Source organism: Ahaetulla prasina, chromosome 10 (genome assembly GCF_028640845.1).
Source record: "Ahaetulla prasina isolate Xishuangbanna chromosome 10, ASM2864084v1, whole genome shotgun sequence".
In the NCBI taxonomy this organism is placed as follows: Eukaryota; Metazoa; Chordata; class Lepidosauria; order Squamata; family Colubridae; genus Ahaetulla; species Ahaetulla prasina.
The window spans coordinates 10,833,719-10,856,219 of NC_080548.1; the positions used below are offsets into that span (position 1 = coordinate 10,833,719).

A 22,501-nucleotide genomic window follows, 5' to 3' on the forward strand; every position below is an offset into this window, starting at 1 on the left:
TTACGGCTGAATGAACGTCTAGAAAAACAGATCACAGCCTCCTTCTCCAACCCAATGGATTCCAGAGTCATTTTTGGAATTCCTCACCATGGCTATGTTGGGAGAGGATTCTGGGTGTTGTGGTTCTCAACAGCAATAACCTGAGGGAAATTGCAATATATGAATAAAAGGGCCAATGATAGGCTGAGCAGCTGCATTTAAAGCGAAGAAGAGGGCTTTGGCTGGATAGTTGGAGCTGCCATCTCGACTTAATTGATCATCACCCCATGGATACCCTTAACAGAAACACTGACCTCCTTGTCCCTTCTTTTGGGAAATGAAACCATCAGCCAATTCCCAAGGAATTATTAGCACTGTGTGCAGTCCAGAGGTGGGTTTCAGCAGGTTCTGACTAGTTCTGGAGAACCGGTAGCAGAAATTTGGAGTAGTTTGAAGAACCGGTAGTAAAAATTCTGACTGCCCCTGCCCCCATCTATTCTCTGCCTTCCGAGTCCCAGCTGATCGGGAGGAAATGGAGATTTTACAGTATCCTTCCTCTGCCACGCCCACCAAGCCACGCCCACCAAGCCATATCACGCCTACCAAGCCACACCCACAGAACCAGTAGTAAAAAAAATTGAAACCCACCACTGGTGCAGTCTGAGCCAGGCTAGTTTTTCAACAGGTGTCCAGGTAATTCAGTGGTAGTCAACCTGGTCCCTACCGCCACTAGTGGGCATTCCAGCTTTCATGCTGGGCGGTAGGGGTTAGGGTTGATGCTCGAGAGGCATGTGCAGATGACGATACACGGCACATTACTGTGGAACCGGTGGGCGGTTAGAAAATTTTACTACTAACAAAGATACAAAAGTGGGCGGTAAGTATAAAAAGGTTGACTACCCCTGAGATAATTGAAGTCTTCTATTGGTGGTCCTCAAGATACGACCAGTCACTTAATGACTGGTTGAATTACAATGCTTCCCTTTCCACCAAAAGCTACTTACGGCCAGTTTCAAACCTCCCATGGGACTGTATTTTGGGTGCTCGGCCACCAGCCCAGATTTACGGCTATTTTCAGTATCCTGTGATCACATGACTCCAATTTTTTACAATTTTGCCATAAACCAGAGTTTACTTTTCCGTTTCCAGCAAAAACCATCCCATAGTGAATAATAGAGTTGTTTCATGACTGCTGTGAAAGAGTTATAAAATTGGGTCTGATCATGGGCTTTACAACTTACCATAAGTGCCAGGCTCAATTAGAGTGATATTATTTCCTTTTCTTGCATTCTTGCCTAAATGCTCTTAATTGGCTCCTTGTCCTCAAATTATAATGCTAAGTAAAACCTTCCCTTCTATGTGACCCTGGGATCACATACCAGGCTGGCCCCGTTTTTTGCCAGTAAATAGAGGTAGGAAACAGTCTTACTAAAACAACGGCATCTCTTTCTCTGATTTATTCCATCTTCTCTATTTGTTGTCCCTGGATATTTATTTTATTTATTTATTTATTATTCAAATTTCTATACCGCCCTATCTCCCAAAGGACTCAGGGCGGTTTACAGCCTTAAAGATATATATTTTATATTTTGTTTTTCTGAACCATCCATCACCCTCAGAACAGAGGTCAGACTACAAGAAATCAGTGCATAAGCAAACATAAGATAAAAGAATAACAACAGAGCTGGAAGGGATCTTGGAGGTCTTCTAGTCCAACCCGCTGCTCAAATAGGAAACCCTATGCCAGGGGTCTGCAAATTTGGCTCTTTTAAGACTTGTGGACTTCAAAGCTGGCTGAGGAACTCTGGGAGTTGAAGTCCACAAGTCTTAAAAGAGCCAAGTTTGCAGACCCCTGCCCTATGCCATTCAAGATAAGTGATTGTTAAGAGATTTTAGGACTTTTTTGCCCAGTCTCTTCTTAAAAACCTCCAGTGATGGAGCATCCACAATTTCTGGAGGCAAGTCGTTCCACTGATTCATTGTTCTAACTGATAGGAAGTTTCTCCTTAATTCGAGGTTGCTTCTCTCCTTGGTTAGTTTCCATCCATTCTTTCTTGTTTTGCCTTCTGGTTGCTTTGGAAAAAAAATTATTTATTTATTTATTTACATTTATATCCCACCCTTCTCCGAAGACTCAGGGCAGCTTACAGTGTATAAGGCAATAGTCTCATTCTATTTGTATATTTTTACAAAGTCAACTTATTGCCCCCCCAACAATCTGGGTCCTCATTTTGCCTACCTTATAAAGGATGGAAGGCTGAGTCAACCTTGGGCCGGGCTTGAACCTGCAGTAATTGCAGGCTGCTGTGTTTTAATAACAGGCTTCTACAGCCTGAGCTACCACGTTATGAAAATGTGTTCATACTGGCAATTAACTAATTAACTAATTAAATAAATAAATAAATTTTAATTAAATTTAATTCAGTTTGTCATCTGTACATTTGATGAGTTCCCCTTCCATTCCCTCATCTAAATTTTGATTAGATCAACGTACCAATTAATGTTACTTTAATGTAATTAATGTACTTGATTTAATTATTTTTTTATTACCGTAATTAATAATTGATTGGTACATTGATCAGAGAGTAAGGAACCCTGGGTACCAGCCCTGCGAGGTCGTCCAGATACAAAGCACAATCAGGAGGACAAGTTCTGTCTTGTAAGATTATACTAACACAAAGCTTCCCAAAACTTTTTCCTTCATTATACAAAACCATTTTGGGGCTTCAGCACAATCTTGTTTTGTGCTGTTTGTGAGGGCAAGAGTGGAAAATCCTGCTTCACGCATAAACATGCTTGGAAATGATTCAGTGTGGAATTCAATTTTTTTTACTACCGGTTCTGTGGGCGTGGTTTGGTGGGCGTGATATGGTGGGCATGGCAGGGGAAGGATACTGCAAAATCCCCATTCCCTCCCCACACCTGGAGGAAGGATATTGCAAAATCTCCATTCCCACCCTACTCTGGGGCCAGCCAGAGGTGGTATTTGCCGGTTTTCCAAACTACTCAAAATTTCCGCTACCGGTTCTCCAGAACCTGTCAGAACCTGCTGAATAGCACCCGTGAAATGACTATAATATAAGGGGCGTGCATAGGAGCACCAGCGTGCCTACCATTCCTGTCCTAATGTTCCCTTTGGTTGTATTCAGTTTGTGTGGTTATTTCATGCTTATACTTATATATATTGTTGTGTTTGACAAAATAAATAAATAAAATAAATAAATAAAATAAATAAATAAAATAAATAATTGCATTGTGGCACCTTAGTAGCCACAGAATATAGGAAGTCCTGGACTTACAAGCAAGGAAGGTGGTTATTAAACAAATTGTTAAGAGATTTTAGGACTTTTTTGCCCCAGTTGTTCAGTGAATCACATGGTTGTTAAGTGAATCCAGCTGGGAAGTCCACACATGGCAGTCCTGTGACCCTGGGATGCTGCAACTAACAAATACGTGCCAGTTACCAAGCGGCCAAATTTTGATCATGTGACCATGGGCACGCTGCAACAATCGTAAGTCTGAGAACCAGTCCTAAATCACTTTTTTTCAGTGCTGCTATAATTTCAAACAGTCACTAAATGAATGGTTTCACGTCAAGGACTACCCGCGTCGTTCTTGAATTGTTAACCTCAACGACCCTAAACGGTCCTTCTTCTCTCCAAGTAACGTTTTGCACTGACTGCTCGACCTAAGCGTTATCACTTGCTCTGCAAAACCATTAATGGGTTAGGTAAAGGTAAAGGTTCCCCTTGCACATACGTGCTAGTCGTTCCCGACTCTAGGGGGTGGTGCTCATTTCCGTTTCAAAGCCGAAGAGCCAACGCTGTCCAAAGACGTCTCCGTGATCATGTGGCCAGCATGACTCAATGCCAAAGGTGCACAGAACACTATTCCCATCAAAGGCTGTCACTATTTTTCTACTTGCATTTTTTACGTGCTTTCAAACTGCTAGGTTGGCAGAAGCTGGGACAAGTAACGGGAGTTTACTCCTTTACGCGACACTAGGGATTCAAACTGCTGAACTGCCGACCTTTTGATCGACAAGCTCAGCGTCTTAGCCACTGAGCCACCACATCCCTTATTAATGAGTTAGTGTGTTATTATTACCCAAAGAAAAATTGCTTTTACCCAATTTGGGGTAATTTACTCAGGTTTGGGAAGTCCTGCAACTAGCAGAATTAGTAACAGAGAAACAGAGAGAATTATTAACAGAGAAGAGCCACCAGGATGATTAGGGGACTGGAGCAAGGGTGAAATCTACTTACCTTCTCTACCAGTTCGGAAGTGTGTGCGCTGCCTTCGTTGCATGCGATTTTGGACCCTCTGTGCATGTGCACAGCCTTCTGTGCATGTGCAGAGGGTCAAAAACAAGTTCCTTCCTGACTCAAAGACATCTGGGTGGGTGGGCATAGCCTTGCGCTGCCGCTGCTACCAATTCACCGAACCACATGCTGCCGCCACTACTGGTTCACCTCAACCGGTGTGAACCGGCCGCATTTCACCACTGGACTACAGACGAAAACATATGAAAAACAGTTACAGGAACTGGGCATGGCTAGTCTAGTGAAGAGAAGGACCAGGAGACCTGATAGAAGTGTTCCAATATCTGAGGGGCTGCCACAGAGAGGAGGGGGTCAAGCTATTCTCCAAAGACCTGAAGGTCAGACAAGGTATAATGGATTGAAACTGAACAAGGAGAGATTCAACCTAGAAATAAGGAGAAAATTTCTGACAGTGGGAACCATCAACCAATGGAACAGAAGTTGCCTTCAGAAGTTGTGGGAGCTTCATCACTGGAAGCTTTCAAGAAGAGATTGGACTGCTATTTGTCAGAAATGGTGTAAGGTCTCCTGCTTGGGCGAGGGGTTGGACCAGTGGTGAAATGTAAAATTTGTTACTACCAGTTCTGTGGATGTGGCTTGGTGAGAGGGTAATATGACTGGGTGGGCGTGGCATTTGGCATTTTTTTTTTTTTACTTTTAAAAGCATTTTTTTTACAACCTCTTCGACCAAAGAGGTTGTAGAAAAAATGTTTTTAAACGGTTCTGACGATCTCAGCTGAGCCGAACGATCATCAGAGGCTTTTTTTTTTTTACTTTTAAAAGCATTTTTTCAGCCAAAGAAAAAATGCTTTTAAAAGTTAAAAAAAAAAACCTCTGATGATCGCGCTGCTCAGCTGGGCATGGGCACGGGGGCAGGGATTTTTGCTACCGGTTCCCTGAACCACCCACCGCCATCGCTACTGGGTCGGGCGATCTGGTCCGAACCGGGAGCATTTCACCCCTGGGTTGGACTAGATGACCTACAAGATTCCTTCCAACTCTCTTAATCTGTAATTTTGTAGATTTTGCAGGACTGGAAGTATTTCTCCTCTCCTTTCCTTTAACTTTTTGGAAAACTCGGGGAGAGTCCTTTCTGAAATGCTTCCCCTGGCCCTTGTCTTTCAGTGGGCTAAGGCATCTTTTACCGTACATGCAGGTTGTCCCATCTGCTTCCCATCTGGGTATGTCTAGTTTAATAAAAAGAAGGACTAGGGGAGACATGATGGCTGTGTTCCAATATCTCAGGGGTTGCCACAAAGAAGAGGGAGTCAAACTATTCTCCAAAGCACCTGAGGGTAGAACAAGAAGAAATGGGTGGAAACTGATCAAAGAAAGAAGCAACTTAGAACTAAGGAGAAATTTCCTGACAGTTAGAACAATTAATAAGTGGAACGACTTGCCTGCAGAAGTTGTGAATGCTCCAACACTGGAAATTTTTAAGAAAATGTTGGATAACCATCTGACTGAGATGGTGTAGGGTTTCCTGCCTGGGCAGGGGGTTGGACTAGAAGGCCTCCAAGGTCCCTTCCAACTCTGTTGTTATGTTATGTTATGTTATGCTTCTTCCAAGGTCATTTCCACTGGCCATTACATTGGGGGGGGGCAGTTTCAGAAGTTCCGGAATAAGCACCAAACCACATAGTACAGGTAGTCCTCAACTTACGCCCATAATAATTGAACCCCAAATTTATGTTGCTAAACAAGATGTTTGCTAAGTGAACTTTGTCCCATTTTACAAGCTTTCTTGCCACCGTTGATAAGTGAATTTATTTATTTATTTATTTTTCAAATTTTTATACCGCCCTTCTCCGAAGACTCAGGGCGGTGTACAGCAAATAAAACACCAATAATCCAAAAAAATTTAAAATACAATATCCAGTTTAAAAATCTAATTCGATCGCTGTATGTTAAAAATATTAAGTAAGAAAATTACAAAATAGAATAAAACCCCTGTTAAAAGCCCACTAAAAACCCACAGTATTAAAATCAATCAGGCCAGCCCCGCTTGGTGAAAAAAGAAAGTCTTGAGCTCGCGCTTAAAGGTCCGAAGATCAGGGAGAAGACGGAGTCCCACCGGCAGATCGTTCGACAAGGCCGGAGCCCCCACAGACAACGCTCTTCCTCTGGGGGCAGCCAGCCGACATTGGTTGGCCGACGGCACCCTAAGGAGGCCCTCCCTGTGAGAGCGGACTGGACACACCGGACGATGGGAGGTAACTGGCGGCAGCAGGCGGTCCGGTAAGAATCAATTGCAGTTGTTAAATTAGTAACACGGTTGTTAAGTGAATCTGGCTTCCCCATTAATTTTGGTTTTTCAGAAGGTAGCAAAAGGGGATCACATGACCTCGGGACACTGCAGCCGTCGTAAATATGAACCGGTTGCCAACTATCTGAGTTTGGATCATGTGACCATGGGGATGCTCCAACCATCATAAGTGTGAAAAATGGTCATCAGTCAGTTTTTTCAGGGACATAACTTTGAAGGGTCACTTACTGTTGTAAGTCGAGAATAGCTATATTTGTATTTTTTTTTTTAGCCCAGGCACGCAAGTCCAATTAACAAGGGCAATTAGAAGTAGGAAGAAGTCACCCAGCAGGTAGAAAGGCTGAAGCTGGTGATTAACAGATTAACAGAGTTGGAAGGGACCTTGTAGATCATCTAGTCCAACCCCCTTCCTGGGATTCTCATCCCAAAGTCTTTTTCAGGGGTATCTATAGGGGGGAGCATCCCAAAAATTAAAATGGTAGCCACACCCATGGGATTGAAGCCCTGCCCCCTTTCACCTTGGAGGGAGAGCGACACACACAGGTCTAATCAAACATAGTTTGATAATTGGCAGGGGAGATTTGAAGAGGGTCTGACTAATTTGCTGTGCAAATTGGCCGCTTAGGTTAGCCGCACCACATTTGCAAAATGCAAAACATACACACTTCCTAACTGGTAAAAAAAAAAAGAAAAGAGGAGGGGCAGTTAATTCAATTTCTCCCAGTTGCTCAACATCAGCTCAAAAGGAACTTTGACCCATAGGTTGTGAGAGCCTGCGACCACCCTCACCCCATTCTGCATTGCTATCCCATTTTTTGTGGTCTGTTCAGGTCACCAGCTGTGGAAGACATGTTTGTGTCTTCCATAGCTTTTCCCCAATAGTACCAGATTTCCTTACAAAAGTCAGATTTGGCAGGCAGGAAGTTGAGATTGAAGCATTATCTTATTTGTTATGTGCAATTCACAAAGTCTTGTGCAGCGTCCTTGCTCCTGGCATGCCAAGCTGGAAAAGATAAATGGGTGAGCTTTGGGAGCATTAAGATGGATTTAAGAACTGTCATATTTTGAACTCGCTGCCAGGGGTAGGTGTCCCCTTCTAGCCAAACAGCTGCGGGGTGGGGGGTGGGGGGGAGAACAGAGCTTTCCCTAGAAATGCAGAAGGAAGTTTATTTTGATAAAAAAATACCACAGGGTGGTTTTTTTTGTCTGTGTTTGTTTTTGGCACTGAGGATGCTGCATTGAAAAACCCGAGTCCTCTATTTACAATAATCTAGCCCTGTGAGAAAGCAAGGCACACCATCTTCTAAAACTGCTGCTCAACATGGGGAGGATTGATTGATTGATTGTGAAAACTTTTATACCAAACCCTGTCGTTACCGGTTCACTCGTGCATGCACAGAAGCATCCGGGCGGGTGGGTGGAGCCTCCCGCTGCTGCCGCGACCGGTTCAACCGATCTGGTATGAACCAGTAGCAACCCACCACTGTTTTATACCCCTTAATTGTGTGAATCTAAACAGCTTATGAAGGTCCGACTGAATTTGCTGGATCTTTCATTGAGTAGCCTTCTTCTTCCTCTACAATATTTTCAAATTTAGCAAGATTCAGGTGGGTAGACATCAACTCCCCGAATTCCCCAGAATTGATGTCTACTGCTCTTAAAACATGCTGGCTGGGGAAATCTGGGAATTGAAGTCCACCCACCTTAAAGTTCCCAAGTTGTTGGTGTTTGTTTGTTTTTTAAAAAAAACCATTCTGTAGCATCTTCTGTTAACGTATATGCTTTGATCTTGACACTTTCCCAGGTTAAAATATTTATGACCCTTTCAACTGAGTGAAAATTGGGGGAGGGGGGAAGTGGAGGAGGGGGAGTCAGCTACAGTTGTTTCGCCTATATTTTTTTTTATTCCAGAACGAGAAACTTCAGACTGTTTTATTTCACTCATTTTGGTATCTGAGATCACCACAGGGGGCAGCAATGTTTTCATTTTAGTGGCGGGAGGGGAGGATTACAGAAAAATTATGTGCAAAGCCAGAGAAACGGGTTTGCAGATGAATTTTACCAGGCCGATCGAGCGGAGGGCATTTGCAGGATCCTCATTTCAAATGTATGCAGCCAGGGACTTCCGCATTATAATTTTATACTCCAGAAGCGTAGCTAGGTAACAGAGCCAGTTTGGTGTGGCGGTTGAGGCGCCAGGCTAGAAAACCAGGAGATTTTAAAACCCTGTCTTGGCCGTGAAGCAAGCTGGGTGACTTTGGGCCAGTCACTCTGTCTCAGCCCTAAGAAAGAAGCAATGGCAAGCCATTTCTGAAATCTTGCTGAGGAAACTGCAGGGACTGGTTTAGGCAGGTTTAGTCAAAATTGACTAAAAAGAAGAAGAGAGAAGAAGGAGGATGAAGATGAAGATGAAGAGGTAACAGCAGAGGTGCTATTCAGCAGGTTCTGACCTGTTCTGGAGAACTGGTAGCGGAAATTCTGAGTAGTTTGGAGAACCAGTAAATACCAACCTTGACTGGCCCCGCCCCCATCTATTCTCTGCCTCCCGAGTCCCTGATGATCAGGAGGAAATGGGGATTTTGCAGTAACCTTCCCCTGGAATGGGGAAGGAATGGAGATTTTACAATATCTGCGCCAAGCCACGCCACCAAGCCATGCCCACAGAACCGGTATTAAAAAAATTTGAATGCCACCACTGGGTAAGAGGGAGGAAGAGGAAGGAGGAGGAGGAGGAAGGGGGAAGAGGAAGAGGGGAGGAGGAAGGAGGGGGAGGAGGAACAAAGAGGAAGGAGGAGGAGAAAAGAGGAAGAAGGGGAGGAAGAGGAAGGATGATGAAGAGGGAAGAGGGAGGAGGAGGAGTTCTAGTCTTCCTTTAGTCATGAAAACTTACAGGTTAATAGCAATAGAAATAGCACTTAGACTTATATACTGCTTCACAGCCCTCTCTAAGTGGTTTACAGAGTCAGCCTCTTGCCCTCAACAATCTGGGTCCTCATTTTGCCCACCTCGGAAGGATGGAAGGCTGAGTCAACCTTGAGCCTGGTGAGATTCGATCTGCCAAACTGCTGGCAGCCGGTGATTGGCAGAAGTAGCCTGCAGTACCGCACTCTAACCACTGCACCACTGCAGCTCTTACAAATCTTAAGCTAAAGATTTATCTATTTGTTAGGTTTATATCTCATAGATGAGACATGCTTATCTCTACCTGTTGGATTAGGAGTGGGGGTGGGACTCAGGCTCAAGAAGACCCAGCTCAGTCACAGAAGCTGCTTGGAGGATCATCCTCCTTTACAAGGATGTTGTTGTAGGGAAGTCTGTAGGAGGATTGGTATATAAATGTATTTTAAAATGTTTAGGGAGGGAGGAAGGTTGGGAAACCTGGTGAGGTTTAGGACTTGTGGGATTTAGAGCAGGGAAGAGCCCCTCCACTTGGGAGGCTTAACTGGTTATCCTGTGCTGCAGAGCTTTGGACTAGATCATTGTTTCTCAAACTTGGCAGCATTAAGATTCCCCAGCCAGCAAAGTTGCCAAGTTTGAAAAACACTGGACTAGATGGTCCTTTGCAGCCTCTTCCAAATTTACAATTATGAACCAACAGCCAGTGTGGTCTAGGGCTGTGATGGCGAACCTATGGCATGAGTGCCACAGGTGGCATGTGGAGCCATCTCTGCAGGCACGCGAGCTGATGCACAGGTCAGCTTCACTGCGCATGCCAGCGCACCTCCTGCCGGCCAGCTGATTTTCGGGTATCTGCCGGGAATCATGCACGCATGCACAGGGGGTATGGGTGTCGTGCGAGCATGCATTCATGGGGGTGTGTGGCACACACACACCGTGCTCAGTTTTTGGTCCCAGGAGGCTTCAGGGAGGTGTTGTGACTCCAGCCCCTGAACCTGGCCCCATGCCCGAAAGTGACTCTGAGAGTGAGGGGGAAGGGCAGGTAGGGCTTACCTCGGGAGCACCGATTTCTTTGGCTCAGCTCCAGGAGCCAGAACCAGGCCAGTTGGAGGACGTAATGAAGCCATCATCCCCTGATTCCTCCCTTCCCCAGGCTACGCCTTCAGACCCAGCTGATAATAATAATCAGAGAGGCAGTTTCTGTAAGCAGGGCAATGAAGATTAGGCTAGAAACACCACCAGAATGTTTCCTTCCTGCCTTCCTTATAGGATTAGTCCTGTAAAGTGGAAAAAAAACAAAATAAGATTTCTTCTAACAACTGGTTCTCCAAACTGCTAAGTTTAATAACCAGTTCTCCCAAATAGGTGCGAACCGGCTGAATCCCACCTCTGACTTTAATCCTCCTCCCAACAATTCCAAAGGTCCTTCTGATTGTTGTCTTCTGTTCGAAACAAGCCAAGAAACTCTCTGGCCTTTTCACTTGGTTGCCAATGAGTACCTCAACTGGCAGACTCTTCTTAATAGGATTATTGTGGCTTCATCCCAGGTCCCTAATGAGTGGCTTCCCCAGGCTACAAGGGAGATAAGTCAGTCAACAAATACACAATCCTGATTCCTGATGCATTGCAATCATTAGCAGTTAGACAACTCATCAATGGTTTGTCATTTGTTCCAGAAATGCTGCTCCGATCCTCGAGACTGGAGAAGGTTGGATTGCACAGAGGTTGCATCTTTTCCCCCAGAGGCCGAAGATTTCCGGTACTGTGCAATCAAAGGCCCCGTAACAAATCCCCTTCTCAGCTCCCCTTCCCTCCCACTCTACAAAAACAGCCTGATTGGGAAGGAATTGGAAGGCTTACACATAGTGTAAGCCGCCCTGAGTCTTCGGAGAAGGGCGGGATATAAATGCAAATAATAATAAAAAAAAGATCCCGTCTTGCTAGACCTTTCCATACAAAAATGACCGCGGAATGAAACAAGAGAAATTCAGCGGGAGGGAGCAAACGCGTTGCTGCTTGTGCACATGTCGGATTCTTCAGGAATGAAGCTGTCCGATGTTGGCTTGAAAGAGACTTGGCACCATCAAGAGGAAACTGATAGGAAGCGGTATGCAAGAGAGCCCCTTCCCTCTGCTGTAGCCTGGTTTAACCTGTCTTCCTTTTGTGTCTGCTGAGCGTGAGCTGTGCTTTGACCTCATCATCCAGTGCGATCCCCACAGGAAGTCATTGCGTGGCTTGAAGCTTCAAGCTGCCTATATAGGTAGTCCTCAATTTATGACCGCAACTGAGTCCAAAATTTTCATTGCTAAGCAAGGCAGTTGTTAAGTGAGGCACATGTGTACCCTAGGGGTGCTTTTATGCCTTTTGTTGCCACAATTGTTTAGCAAATCACTGCAGTTAAGTGAATCATGCGGTCTAAGGGATGGCCCCAAAGAAGAGTGGAGGTGTCAACCTATTCTCCAAAGCACCTGAACGGAGGACAAGAAGCAACGGATGGAAACTAATCAATAAAATAGAATAGAATTTTTTTATTGGCCAAGTGTGATTGGACACACAACGAATTTGTCTTGGTGCATATGCTCTCAGTGTACATAAAAGAAAATATATGTTCCTCAAGAATCATAAGGTACACTCAATGATAGTCTTAGAATAGAATAGAATAGAATAGAATAGAATAGAATAGAATAGAATAGAATAGAATAGAATAGAATAGAATAGAATAGGATTTTTTATAGGCCAAGTGTGATTGAACACACAAGGAATTTGTCTTGGTGCATATGCTCTCAGTGTACATAAAAGAAAAGATACGTTCATCAAGGTACAACATTTACAACACAATTGATGGTCAGTATATCAATATAAATCATAAGGATTGCCAGCAACAAGTTACAGTCATACAGTCATAAGTGGAAAGAGATTGGTGATGGGAATTATGAGAAAATTAATAGTAGTGCAGATTCAGTAAATAGTTTGACAGTGTTGATGGAATTATTTGTTTAGCATAGTGATGGCCTTCGGGGAAAAACTGTTATTGTGTCTAGTTGTTCTGATGTGCAGTGCTCTATAGCGTCGTTTTGAGGGGAGGAGTTGAAACAGTTTATGTCCAGGATGTGAGGGATCTATAAATATTTTCACAGCCCTCTTTTTGACTTGTGCAATATACAGGTCCTCCATGGAAGGCAGGTTGGTAGCTATTGTTTTTTCCGCAGTTCTAATGATCCTCTGAAGTCTGTGTCTGTCTTGTTGGGTTGCAGAACCAAACCAAACAGTTATAGAGGTGCAAATGACAGACTCAATAATTCCTCTGTAGAATTGGATCAGCAGCTCTTTGGGCAGTTTGAGCTTTCTGAGTTGGCGCAGAAAGAACATTCTTTGTTGTGCTTTTTTGATGACGTTTTTGATGTTAGGTGTCCATTTTAGATTTAATCAAGGAGAGAAGCAACCTAGAAATAAGGAGGAATTTCCTGACAGAACAATTGATCAGTGGAACGACTTTCCTCCAGAAGTTGTGGGTGCTCCATCACTGGAGGTTTTTAAGAAGAGATTGGACATCTGTCTGAAATGGTATAGGGCCATGATAGCGAACCTATAGCACACTGCCACAGGTGGCACACAGCACCCGCTCTCTGGGCACGTGAGCCATCGCCCCTGTTCAGCTCCGCCTCCCACCAGCCAGCTGGTCCTTGAATCTCTGCAGTGCATGTGCGGGGTAGGGCAGTGCGGGGGCGGGACGCATGCACAGGTGGCACACACACATTGCATTTGGGGGGTTCAGGCGCACCCACGTGTTTTGGACCCTCTGTCCAGAAAAGGTTAGCCATCACTGGTATAGGGTCCTCCGCAGAGGTGGGTTTCAGCAGGTCCTGACCAGTTCTGGAGAACTGATAGCGGAAATTTTGAGTAGTTCGGAGAACCGGTGGTAAAAATTCTGACTGGCCCATCTATTCTCTGCCTCCCAAATCCCAGCTGATTGGGAGGAAATGAGGATTTCTAACCTTCCCCGGATTGGGGAGGGAATGGAGATTTTACAGTATTCGTCCCCTGCCATGCCCACCAAGCCACGCCTACCAAGCCATGCCACACCCACCAAGCCACACCCACAGAACCGGTAGTAAAAAAAATTGAACCCCACCACTGGTCCCCCGTTTCAGTAGGGGGTTGGACTAGAAGACGTCCAAGGTCCATTCCAACTCCGTTATTCTGTTAACTCTAAAATCTCAGAAAAGATGTGTCAGTCCCAAGCCTGCCACTTTTAAATGGAGATGAGAAATATTAAACTACAAATCTTAAGTTTCTAAAGCATGTTGTTGCTATTTGATGGTCTGGCTCTCACAGCGTAGATTCTAAATATCTGGAGCTCTCTCTCTCTCTCTCTCTCTCTGGATTCTCAGAATCACATTGATCCCAAATACCTGGCAGGGGTTCAAACGTGGCTCTAAGAACAGATGCAGAAGAATTACAGGCTTCGTCTCTCGCAATTCCCAGCGTGTGATCTACTGTGACCTAGAGTTACAATGCATTAAGCGCTGTTAAACCAAAGCACCTGCTTATTTGAGCTGTGTTCAGATATTATTTTTCTCCCTCCTTCTGTCTCTCGTGCACACATGCACACACCAGCTATAAAGACTGAAATAAATAAGTGTACTTCTGAATAGATGCCGGTGGCCATTGTAAATTTATGCCTCAGGGTGCCAATTAACACTTCATTTCTGGTGGTTGAAAGAGGCATGGAAAAAGGAGCATTGAGATTTTCCCTCAGCAATCCTGTACAACAGTTATTTCTCAATGTGGGCCACTTGAAGATGTGTGGACTTCAAGCCACAGAATTCCCCATGGGAAGGGCACTCTGGGAGTTGAAGTCCACACATTCTTCCTGTGGCCTGCCCACATTGAGAAACGCTTCTCTACAAGTTCAGGAGATGCTTTGGCAACCACAAAGGACAAAAGCAGAAGTCCTAAAGGTAACGGTAAAGGTTCCCCTTGCACATACATGCTAGTCGTTCCTGACTCTAGCGGGCGGTGCTCATCTCCATTTCAAAGCCGAAGAGCCAGCACTGTCCAAAGATGTCTCCGTGGTCATGTGGCCAGCATGACTCAATGCCAAAGGCGGACAGAACACTGTTATCTTCCCACCAAAGGTGGTCCCTATTTTTCTACTTGCATTTTTTACATGCTTTCGAACTGCTAGGTTGGCAGAAGCTGGGACAAGTAACAGGAGCTCATCCCATTACGCGGCAGCACTAGGGATTCAAACCGCTGAGCTGCCGACCTTTCGATCGACAAGCTCAGTGTCTTACCTACTAAGTCCCTGCAGAAGTCCTTGAATCCCCCTAAAAGCAGGATGTGTGAACTGATCTGGAAAACATCCCTCTTCTCTGCTTGACTAATCTTATTTAATTCAACCCAGTCCTGAAGAACCACATGGAGAGAAAGGACCCTGAGGGAAGAGACGTTATTTCAGTCCATGTGTCTTTGACGTCTCATGGGAAGGAAGCGGGGGGGGGGGGAGAGAAGGAGGGCAGATTATTAATTATTATTATAATTAATTATTAAACAAAGGAACCCACAAAGTCTCCCTAGTTGCTGAAGAAATGTAAACATCACAGATGTTTTGAGACGGGAAAAATGTAGAGGGGAGTATTCTTGGTTTTAGAAAGCAGCTATGTTAAGGGTGGATCTGGCCCGTTTTCATCACTGCCTCCTGCTTTTCCTCATCCCATTACACCCCACCATTAAAAGGAAAATAGGGGCCTCTGGTGGCTCAGCAGACTAAGTCTGTCTGTTATTAACAGCAGCTGCCTGCAATTACTGCAGGTTCAAGTCCCACCAGGCCCAAGGTTGACTCAGCCTTCCATCCTTTATAAGGTAGGTAAAATGAGGACCCAGATTGTTGGGGGCAATAAAAGTTGACTTTGTATATAATATACAAATGGATGAAGACTATTGCTTAACACAGTGTAAGCCGCCCTGAGTCTTCAGAGAAGGGCGGGATATAAATTCAAATTTAAAAAAAAAAAACCTCAAGGTTGACATGATGGGGTCCTTTGTGCTCTCTGAGCTTGGTTGTTTTCTTGCTGACGTTTCATTACCCAACTAGGTAACATCATCAGTGCCATAAGAAGTGAGCTTTGCAAAAATAGACAAATCTTCGCAATATCTAATACTACCTATTTTAACGGCAGTGTCAGACTACCTCTGATTATAGCTAAGAAAGAAAACACCTTGACTTCATTTGAATTAAAGACAAGTACTTTTACTAGCTACAGTCATGATGGCAGCGTATAAAGTTGGATCTGAGACAGAATAAGGCTAACACATCATATCCCCCCCAATTGTCCCTCCTCCTTCAGGAGGTCAGGCTGGTCTGGTCCAATGCCAACTCCTTCTCGGCCCCTCGTGGTAATCTTCTTCCACAGGTCTCTAGTTGTCAGTCATTCGAGGAATGCAGTTTCAGTTGGGAAAAACCCGCGTTATTCATCCTCAGCCGTTAATCCCCCACAAGGTTATGTCAGCCGACACTCATAATAGGCTCCTTCCCTACCCTGTACAGTGATATGATACATCTGATTCCTATAATTGTTAGATAATACAGCATAAACATTTCACATTCTATCTACTGCTATAAACTATTCAAAAGTATACGAAGATTAGAGCGGAGGCTGACATTCGCCCTCCTGCAACAAGGACGCCAGTCCTAGAAAGGAAAAAGAGAAGTTAGGGTTTGTCAGGATATTTTTATAGAATTGTGCTATCTTTTCGAAGCCCGAACATCTTCTTTGTTTACCCATTCAGCTTGGGATAAGGGAAGTGTTTCCAAAATAAGATATTGAATTTTATTTCTATGTTTCCGTGAATCTAATATTTCTTTAATTTCAAAATGCTGTTCTCCTCTATGAGAATAGGTATAGGAGGGGTGTATGGGTACGGAGAGTGGAAGTATGCTCTGGTTTTAACAAGCTCACATGGAAAACGGGTGAATTCTCTAAGTGTTTTTGGCAAGTCCAGTTGTACAGTCACGGGGTTGATGATTTTCACTATGGAGAAAGGTCCCACATATTTGGGTCCAAGTTTTTTAGATTTTTGGGTGGTTTGAAGATATTTTGTGGAAAGGTAAACTTTATCACCCACTTTGTATTTGTTCTCAGGGGATCTTTTCTTATCTGCTTGTTGTTTATGTGCACGGTGAGCATCGTCACTTGCCTTATAGTCATTTTCCAGGTGCTTTGTATTTGATCTATCCATTCTGACAAAGAGGAAACTGTGGTTTCTTCTTTTGGAAGTTCAGAGATAGGTACAAAATCTTGACCTGAAGCTATTTTAAAAGGAGTAAATCCGGTGCTACTATGAACTGAGTTGTTATAGGCAACCTCAGCGAAAGGTAAGAGGTCTGCCCAATTGTCCTGCTGGTAATTAATATAACAACGTAAATATTGTTCTAGTACAGAGTGCGAACGCTCACAACTTCCATTAGTCTGGGGATGATGGGAGGAGCTTAATCCTTGGCGGAGCCAATAAGTCGAAAATTCTTTCCAAAAGTGAGAAGTGAATTGAACTCCTCGATCTGAAATAATGCGGTCAGGAACTCCGTGGAGTCTATAAATGTGTTGTACAAACAATTTTGCTAGGGTCTTTGAGGAGGGTATTTTTGAACATGGAATAAAATGGACTTGTTTGGAGAAAAGGTCAGTTACAACCCATATAACTGTATTGCCTGCGCTTTCAGGTAGTTCCACTATGAAATCCATGGATATTTCTTTCCATGGGGTTCCTGGCCTGGCTACCGTTTGTAGTAGTCCAGGAGGCTTTCCAGGAGGTCTTTTTGACAATGCGCAAATAGGGCAACTTGCTACATATGCTTGTACATCCTTTTTAAGACTTGGCCACCAGAATTGTCTTTTAAGAAGATGTAAGGTTTTTACAAATCCAAAGTGTCCTGCCATTTTGGCATCATGGCAACGTAGTAGGATGGTTTCTCTGAGTGAGAGAGGAACATATAGTTTTGTTCCAATCCAAGCTAGTCCATCACGGAGTGTGCATTCATGGAATGCGCTAAGTACCAGTCATCGGTGTTTAAAGCTTCTTTAAATGACTTGGTTAGTTCATCTGGGAGAGGATTCGGGTTTGGAGTGGCTTCTAGTTATAGCTGGAGCTGCCAACTGTTGCACGGGAAGTATTGGCTGAACTACCTCGGAGCGAGTGCAATTGTATTGGGGCAACCGTGAGAGAGCATCTGCTAAGAAGTTTTTTCCTCCCGGAATGTAATGTAAGGTGAAATTAAACGGTTAAAATATTGAGCCCAGCGGGCTTGTTTAGGTGAAAGTTTTCTAGGAGTTTTAGGGCCTCTAGATTTTTGTGGTCAGTCCAAACTTCAAACGGATGATTTGAACCTTCTAAGAAATGTCTCCATGTTCGTAGGCCCAATGAACTGCAAATGCTTCCTTTTCCCAAATAGCCCATCGTCTTTCAGTTTCAGTCAATTTCGAGAAGTGAAAGCACAGGGTTGTAGTTTACCATCAGGATTGTTTTGGAGCAAAACGGCTCCGACTGCTACATCACTGGCATCTGCTTGTATTACAAAAGGAACATTCATGTCGGGGTGTTTCAAAATTGGTTCGGCAGCAAAGAGTCGTGTCAATTTTTCAAATGGTGCTTGACATTCCATTGTCCATTCGAGGGCAGTGATGGTTTGGGTTTAGTGTCTCCTTTAGTTTTTAGGAGGTTGGTGATTGGCAAAGCAATTTGAGCAAAGGAGGGATGAATTGACGGTAGAAATTTGCAAATCCTAAAAACTTTGTAGCTGTTTGCGGTGCGTGGGGGCCCATTCCAAAACAGCTTTCACCTTTTCTGGATCCATTTCCAATCCATCCGCTGAAATGCGATACCCTAAGTAGTCTATTTTAGTTTGATGGAAATCACATTTGGATAGCTTGCAATACAGTTCAGCAGATAATAACTTTTTGAGAACTGCTCTTACTAGTTTAATATGTTCTTCCATAGTTTCTGTATAGATGAGTATGTCGTCAAGGTAGACAAGAACCCTTTGAACAAATGCTGATGGAGTATTTCATTTATCAGTTGCATAAAACTGCAGGCGCCCCTGTAGACCAAAAGGCAGTACTAAACTGGAAACACCCTAGTGGACAGTTGAAAGCGGTTTTCCATTCATCCCCTCCTTTATACGGACTCTGTAGTAAGCTTCGCAGGTCCAATTTGGTGAAGAACTTCCTTCGCTAAGTGTGCTAACATATCTTTCATGAGCGGCATGGGGTATATGTTTTCAAGACACTGCTTAAATTTCTATAGTCAACTATCAGACGAAATGAGCCGTCTTTCTTTTCCCGGAACATCACAGGTGCGGCCACGCGAGGCCTAGCTGGTTGGATAAAGCCCCGCTCTAGGTTTTTGTCTATGAACTTTCGCAGCTCTCCCAATTCTTTTTGGGTCATGGGGTAAGCTTTTGGTTTTGGAAGTTTTACCCCCGGTAGGATGTCGATGGCACAATCAATAGGCCTATGGGGAGGTAGAACGTCTGATGCTTTCTCACTAAAGACTTCCCGCAGGTCCCAGTACTCCTTAGGTATCCTTTCCTCCCCATCTATCCGTTCAACCATTGCCCCCCACTTATCTTGGAGCATGGCCATAGTCTGACTCTTCTTGGATCCCCCTTTTCCTCCTTTTAACGCTCTTGAGCGGAACCGTAAGACTCCCGTTCTCCAGTTAATATGGGGTTCCATTTCGCAACCATGACAGTCCTAGTACCAAAGGTTGGTCCATTCCAGGGCTACTATGAAGTTTAAAATCTCGCGATGGTCTCCAATTTCCATTTCTATGGGTTCTGTTACGAAATGGGCGGGTCCTCCCCCTGCCACACTGCCATCCAACTGGGCAAATGCTATGGGCCTGCTTAGGGTTCTCAACCTTAGTTCCATTTTTTCTACTAGTTCGGGACTGATCATGCATCTAGTACATCCCGAATCTAGTAATGCTAACATTTCCCCTTGTTGCCCGAGGAGGGAACATGCAGGTTGACTGGAATGTCCAAGGGGCCTCGTGCCCAACTCACCAGAAAGTCTTCGTCGGACTCCGATGTGGTTTTGCTGTCATCAGTGTCGGTCGACGCTTCGCGGTCCTCCTGGATGGGCGTGCCCTTCTTGGCAATGCCGTCCTCCACTTTTGCCGGTTTTCGCGCCTTAGCAGTTGGTTTCACTGCTTCCTTCCCACCACCAGGGGTCGTGCTTGGAACCAACTTCACTCGACAGTCGGCTGCCCGATGGCCCTCTTTTCCACATCTGTAGCACGCAGTCGATCGTTGTCTCCCTCCCTCTGGTCTAGGCGTGTCCCTTGAGGGCCACCCAGGAGAATGGGCCGGGTACGGTCTTCCAGTGCGCTGCCTTCTGCTACGGTCCTTCGCTAGCTCAATTTCCATCTCTGCTGCCAGGGTATACCAGCCATACAATGTGGTTGGAGACGCTCGTGCCCGGCACAGTTCATAGAGATCTCCATTCAGGCCCTCTTTGTAAAAGTCGACCAGGATCACCTCCGACCACCCTCTCATCAAGGGGACTAGATCACTGAATTCCTGGGTATAATCAGCCACCGGTCTCCTCCCTTGCCTGATGGTTTTCATTCGACCTTTGGCCTTCTGCTCCGCCAGGGGGTCCTCAAACCTCCTCCTTAGTGCCGTAATAAAATGCTCGTAATTTTGCAGTAGGGGGGAGTGGTTTTTATACAGCGACACAAACCATGCAGCTGCTCTTCCGGTCAAATTGTGGGTAACAGCTCTAACTTGTGCTGCCTGTGACCAATAATCTCCCCCCCAGTCTAACATGTGGTCATTCACTATCGCCAGGAACAATTCCAGCTCCTTCGCATCTCCATCAAATTTTTCTAATATGGGGGGGATTTTTGGCTTTTTCCTTCCCCTGCGCAGCCTTGCTTGGTCAGCAGGTGGCGCGCGGCCCACATCCAATTCAGCTTCCTCTGGGGAGAGGGTTCGTGGCTCTGGCTCTTCGGAAATCTCTCTGCCCAGGGAATCACCTCCAGCTGGGCCCCTTGTGTCATCTTCCTCCTCTTCTCCCTCCCCCCAGGAGGCCCGGGTCGGGGTTCCATACCTTTGACGGGCTGCTTGCCTTACTTTCACTTCACGGAAAAGACGCAAGGCTTCCTCTAACTGGAGCTTGTCCTTTATCTCTTGCTCTCCCTGCCAATCCGAAAACCTAAACTTCTCTTTTTTCTTCCTTTTTGTCACTCCAGAGGGAAGCTCTTCTGTGTCTGGTTTCCAACTTTTATCTTCCAGCTGTAGTTGTTCCATCCACCGATCTCTGCAATCTTCCAGCTCAGGGTTAAAAGTGGCAGCAGGAATTCCTCCGGACGCCTCCCCCGATTCAGCCAGCGACTGGCTCTCCCTCACATTTTTAAACTCTCCTCCCTCGGTATTGCGGTTGCAATCCTGGTTAGAAGACATGCTGTGAGATCCAACTTAATGTCAGACTACCTCTGATTATAGCTAAGAAAGAAAACACCTTGACTTCATTTGAATTAAAGACAAGTACTTTTACTAGCTACAGTCATGATGGCAGCGTATAAAGTTGGATCTGAGACAGAATAAGGCTAACACATCATATCCCCCCCAATTGTCCCTCCTCCTTCAGGAGGTCAGGCTGGTCTGGTCCAATGCCAACTCCTTCTCGGCCCCTCGTGGTAATCTTCTTCCACAGGTCTCTAGTTGTCAGTCATTCGAGGAATGCAGTTTCAGTTGGGAAAAACCCGCGTTATTCATCCTCAGCCGTTAATCCCCCCCCCCACAAGGTTATGTCAGCCGACACTCATAATAGGCTCCCTTCCCCTACCCTGTACAGTGATATGATACATCTGATTCCTATAATTGTTAGATAATACAGCATAAACATTTCACATTCTATCTACTGCTATAAACTATTCAAAAGTATACGAAGATTAGAGCGGAGGCTGACAGGCAGCAAGGATTACCGTTGCATATGGGTGGAAACAAAATAACGTACCAGTAGAGGAAACGGTCATTCGAAACATTTTACAATGTGCAGAAATGGATAAAATGACATTGGAAATTAAGAAAAGGGAAGAGTCGGATTATTATAGAGTGTGGAACAAACTATATGAATGGTTAGAAAAAAGGAATCAAAACAATAATTCAGACTGTTAAATTAATTGGGTTAAAATCAGGAAGTGTAAATTACAGTACTTCGTTAACCTGACAGTAATGGTTGTGTAAATAAATACAATGTAAATATAAATACTTAGGTGAATAATTGAACAAAAATAGAGAACATAGATCTGTGTCGATACAGAAAGCTGTAAAACAATATATAATGTAATGCTATGTTTGTTATTGTTTTTAATGTGTTTTTTGTATTATTCTTCATTCTTAGTACCGAGTTACTTACGGGACCGCCTACTGCCACCATTTGCCTCCCATCGACCCGTGCGCTCTCACAGAGAGGGACTCCTCAGGGTACCGTCAGACAAGCAATGTCGGCTGGCGGCCCCCAGGGGAAGGGCCTTCTCTGTGGGGGCTCCCACCCTCTGGAACGAACTAATAGATTTAAACTTAATGTCAACCGCTTTAATCTAGATTGCAGAAAATATGACTTCTGTAAGAGAATCATCAGTGCTTGGAACACTTTACCTGACTCTGTGGTCTCTTCCCATAATCCTAAAAGCTTTATCCAAAAACTTTCTACTATTGACCTCACCCCATTCCTAAGAGGATCATAAGGGGCGTGCATAAGAGCACAAACGTGCCTACCGTTCCTGTCCTATTGTTTTTCTTTTTTTCTTTCTATATATATGCTTATACCTCCTTATATTTACCCATATATGTTTATATACTATATAATCTTTTGTATGATTCCTACATATATTGTTGTGACAAAATAAATAAATAAATAAATAAACTTCCCCCAGGACTTCGTCAATTTCCTGACCTTCGGACCTTTCGCCGCGAGCTGAAGACCTGTTTATTTATTCGCGCAGGACTGGCATAGAATTTTAGATGTTT

General features: G+C 44.5%; 2 protein-coding genes across 2 annotated transcripts in view; both read right to left on the reverse strand.

Annotated features, from left to right (window-relative positions):
• COL8A2 (collagen type VIII alpha 2 chain) overlaps window positions 1-22,501 on the reverse strand; it is a 293,599-nt gene that overhangs the window by 254,469 nt on the left and 16,629 nt on the right. The gene's annotated exons all lie outside the window — the stretch shown is intronic.
• On the reverse strand, window positions 11,453-21,460 carry LOC131204519 (uncharacterized). The gene is made up of 3 exons (XM_058195901.1): window positions 20,577-21,460; window positions 19,496-20,138; window positions 11,453-11,527 (listed from the first exon to the last, which is right to left on the reverse strand). The coding sequence occupies exons 1-3, from the start codon at window positions 20,927-20,929 to the stop codon at window positions 11,453-11,455; spliced, it is 1,071 nt and encodes a 356-aa protein (XP_058051884.1). The 5' UTR covers window positions 20,930-21,460.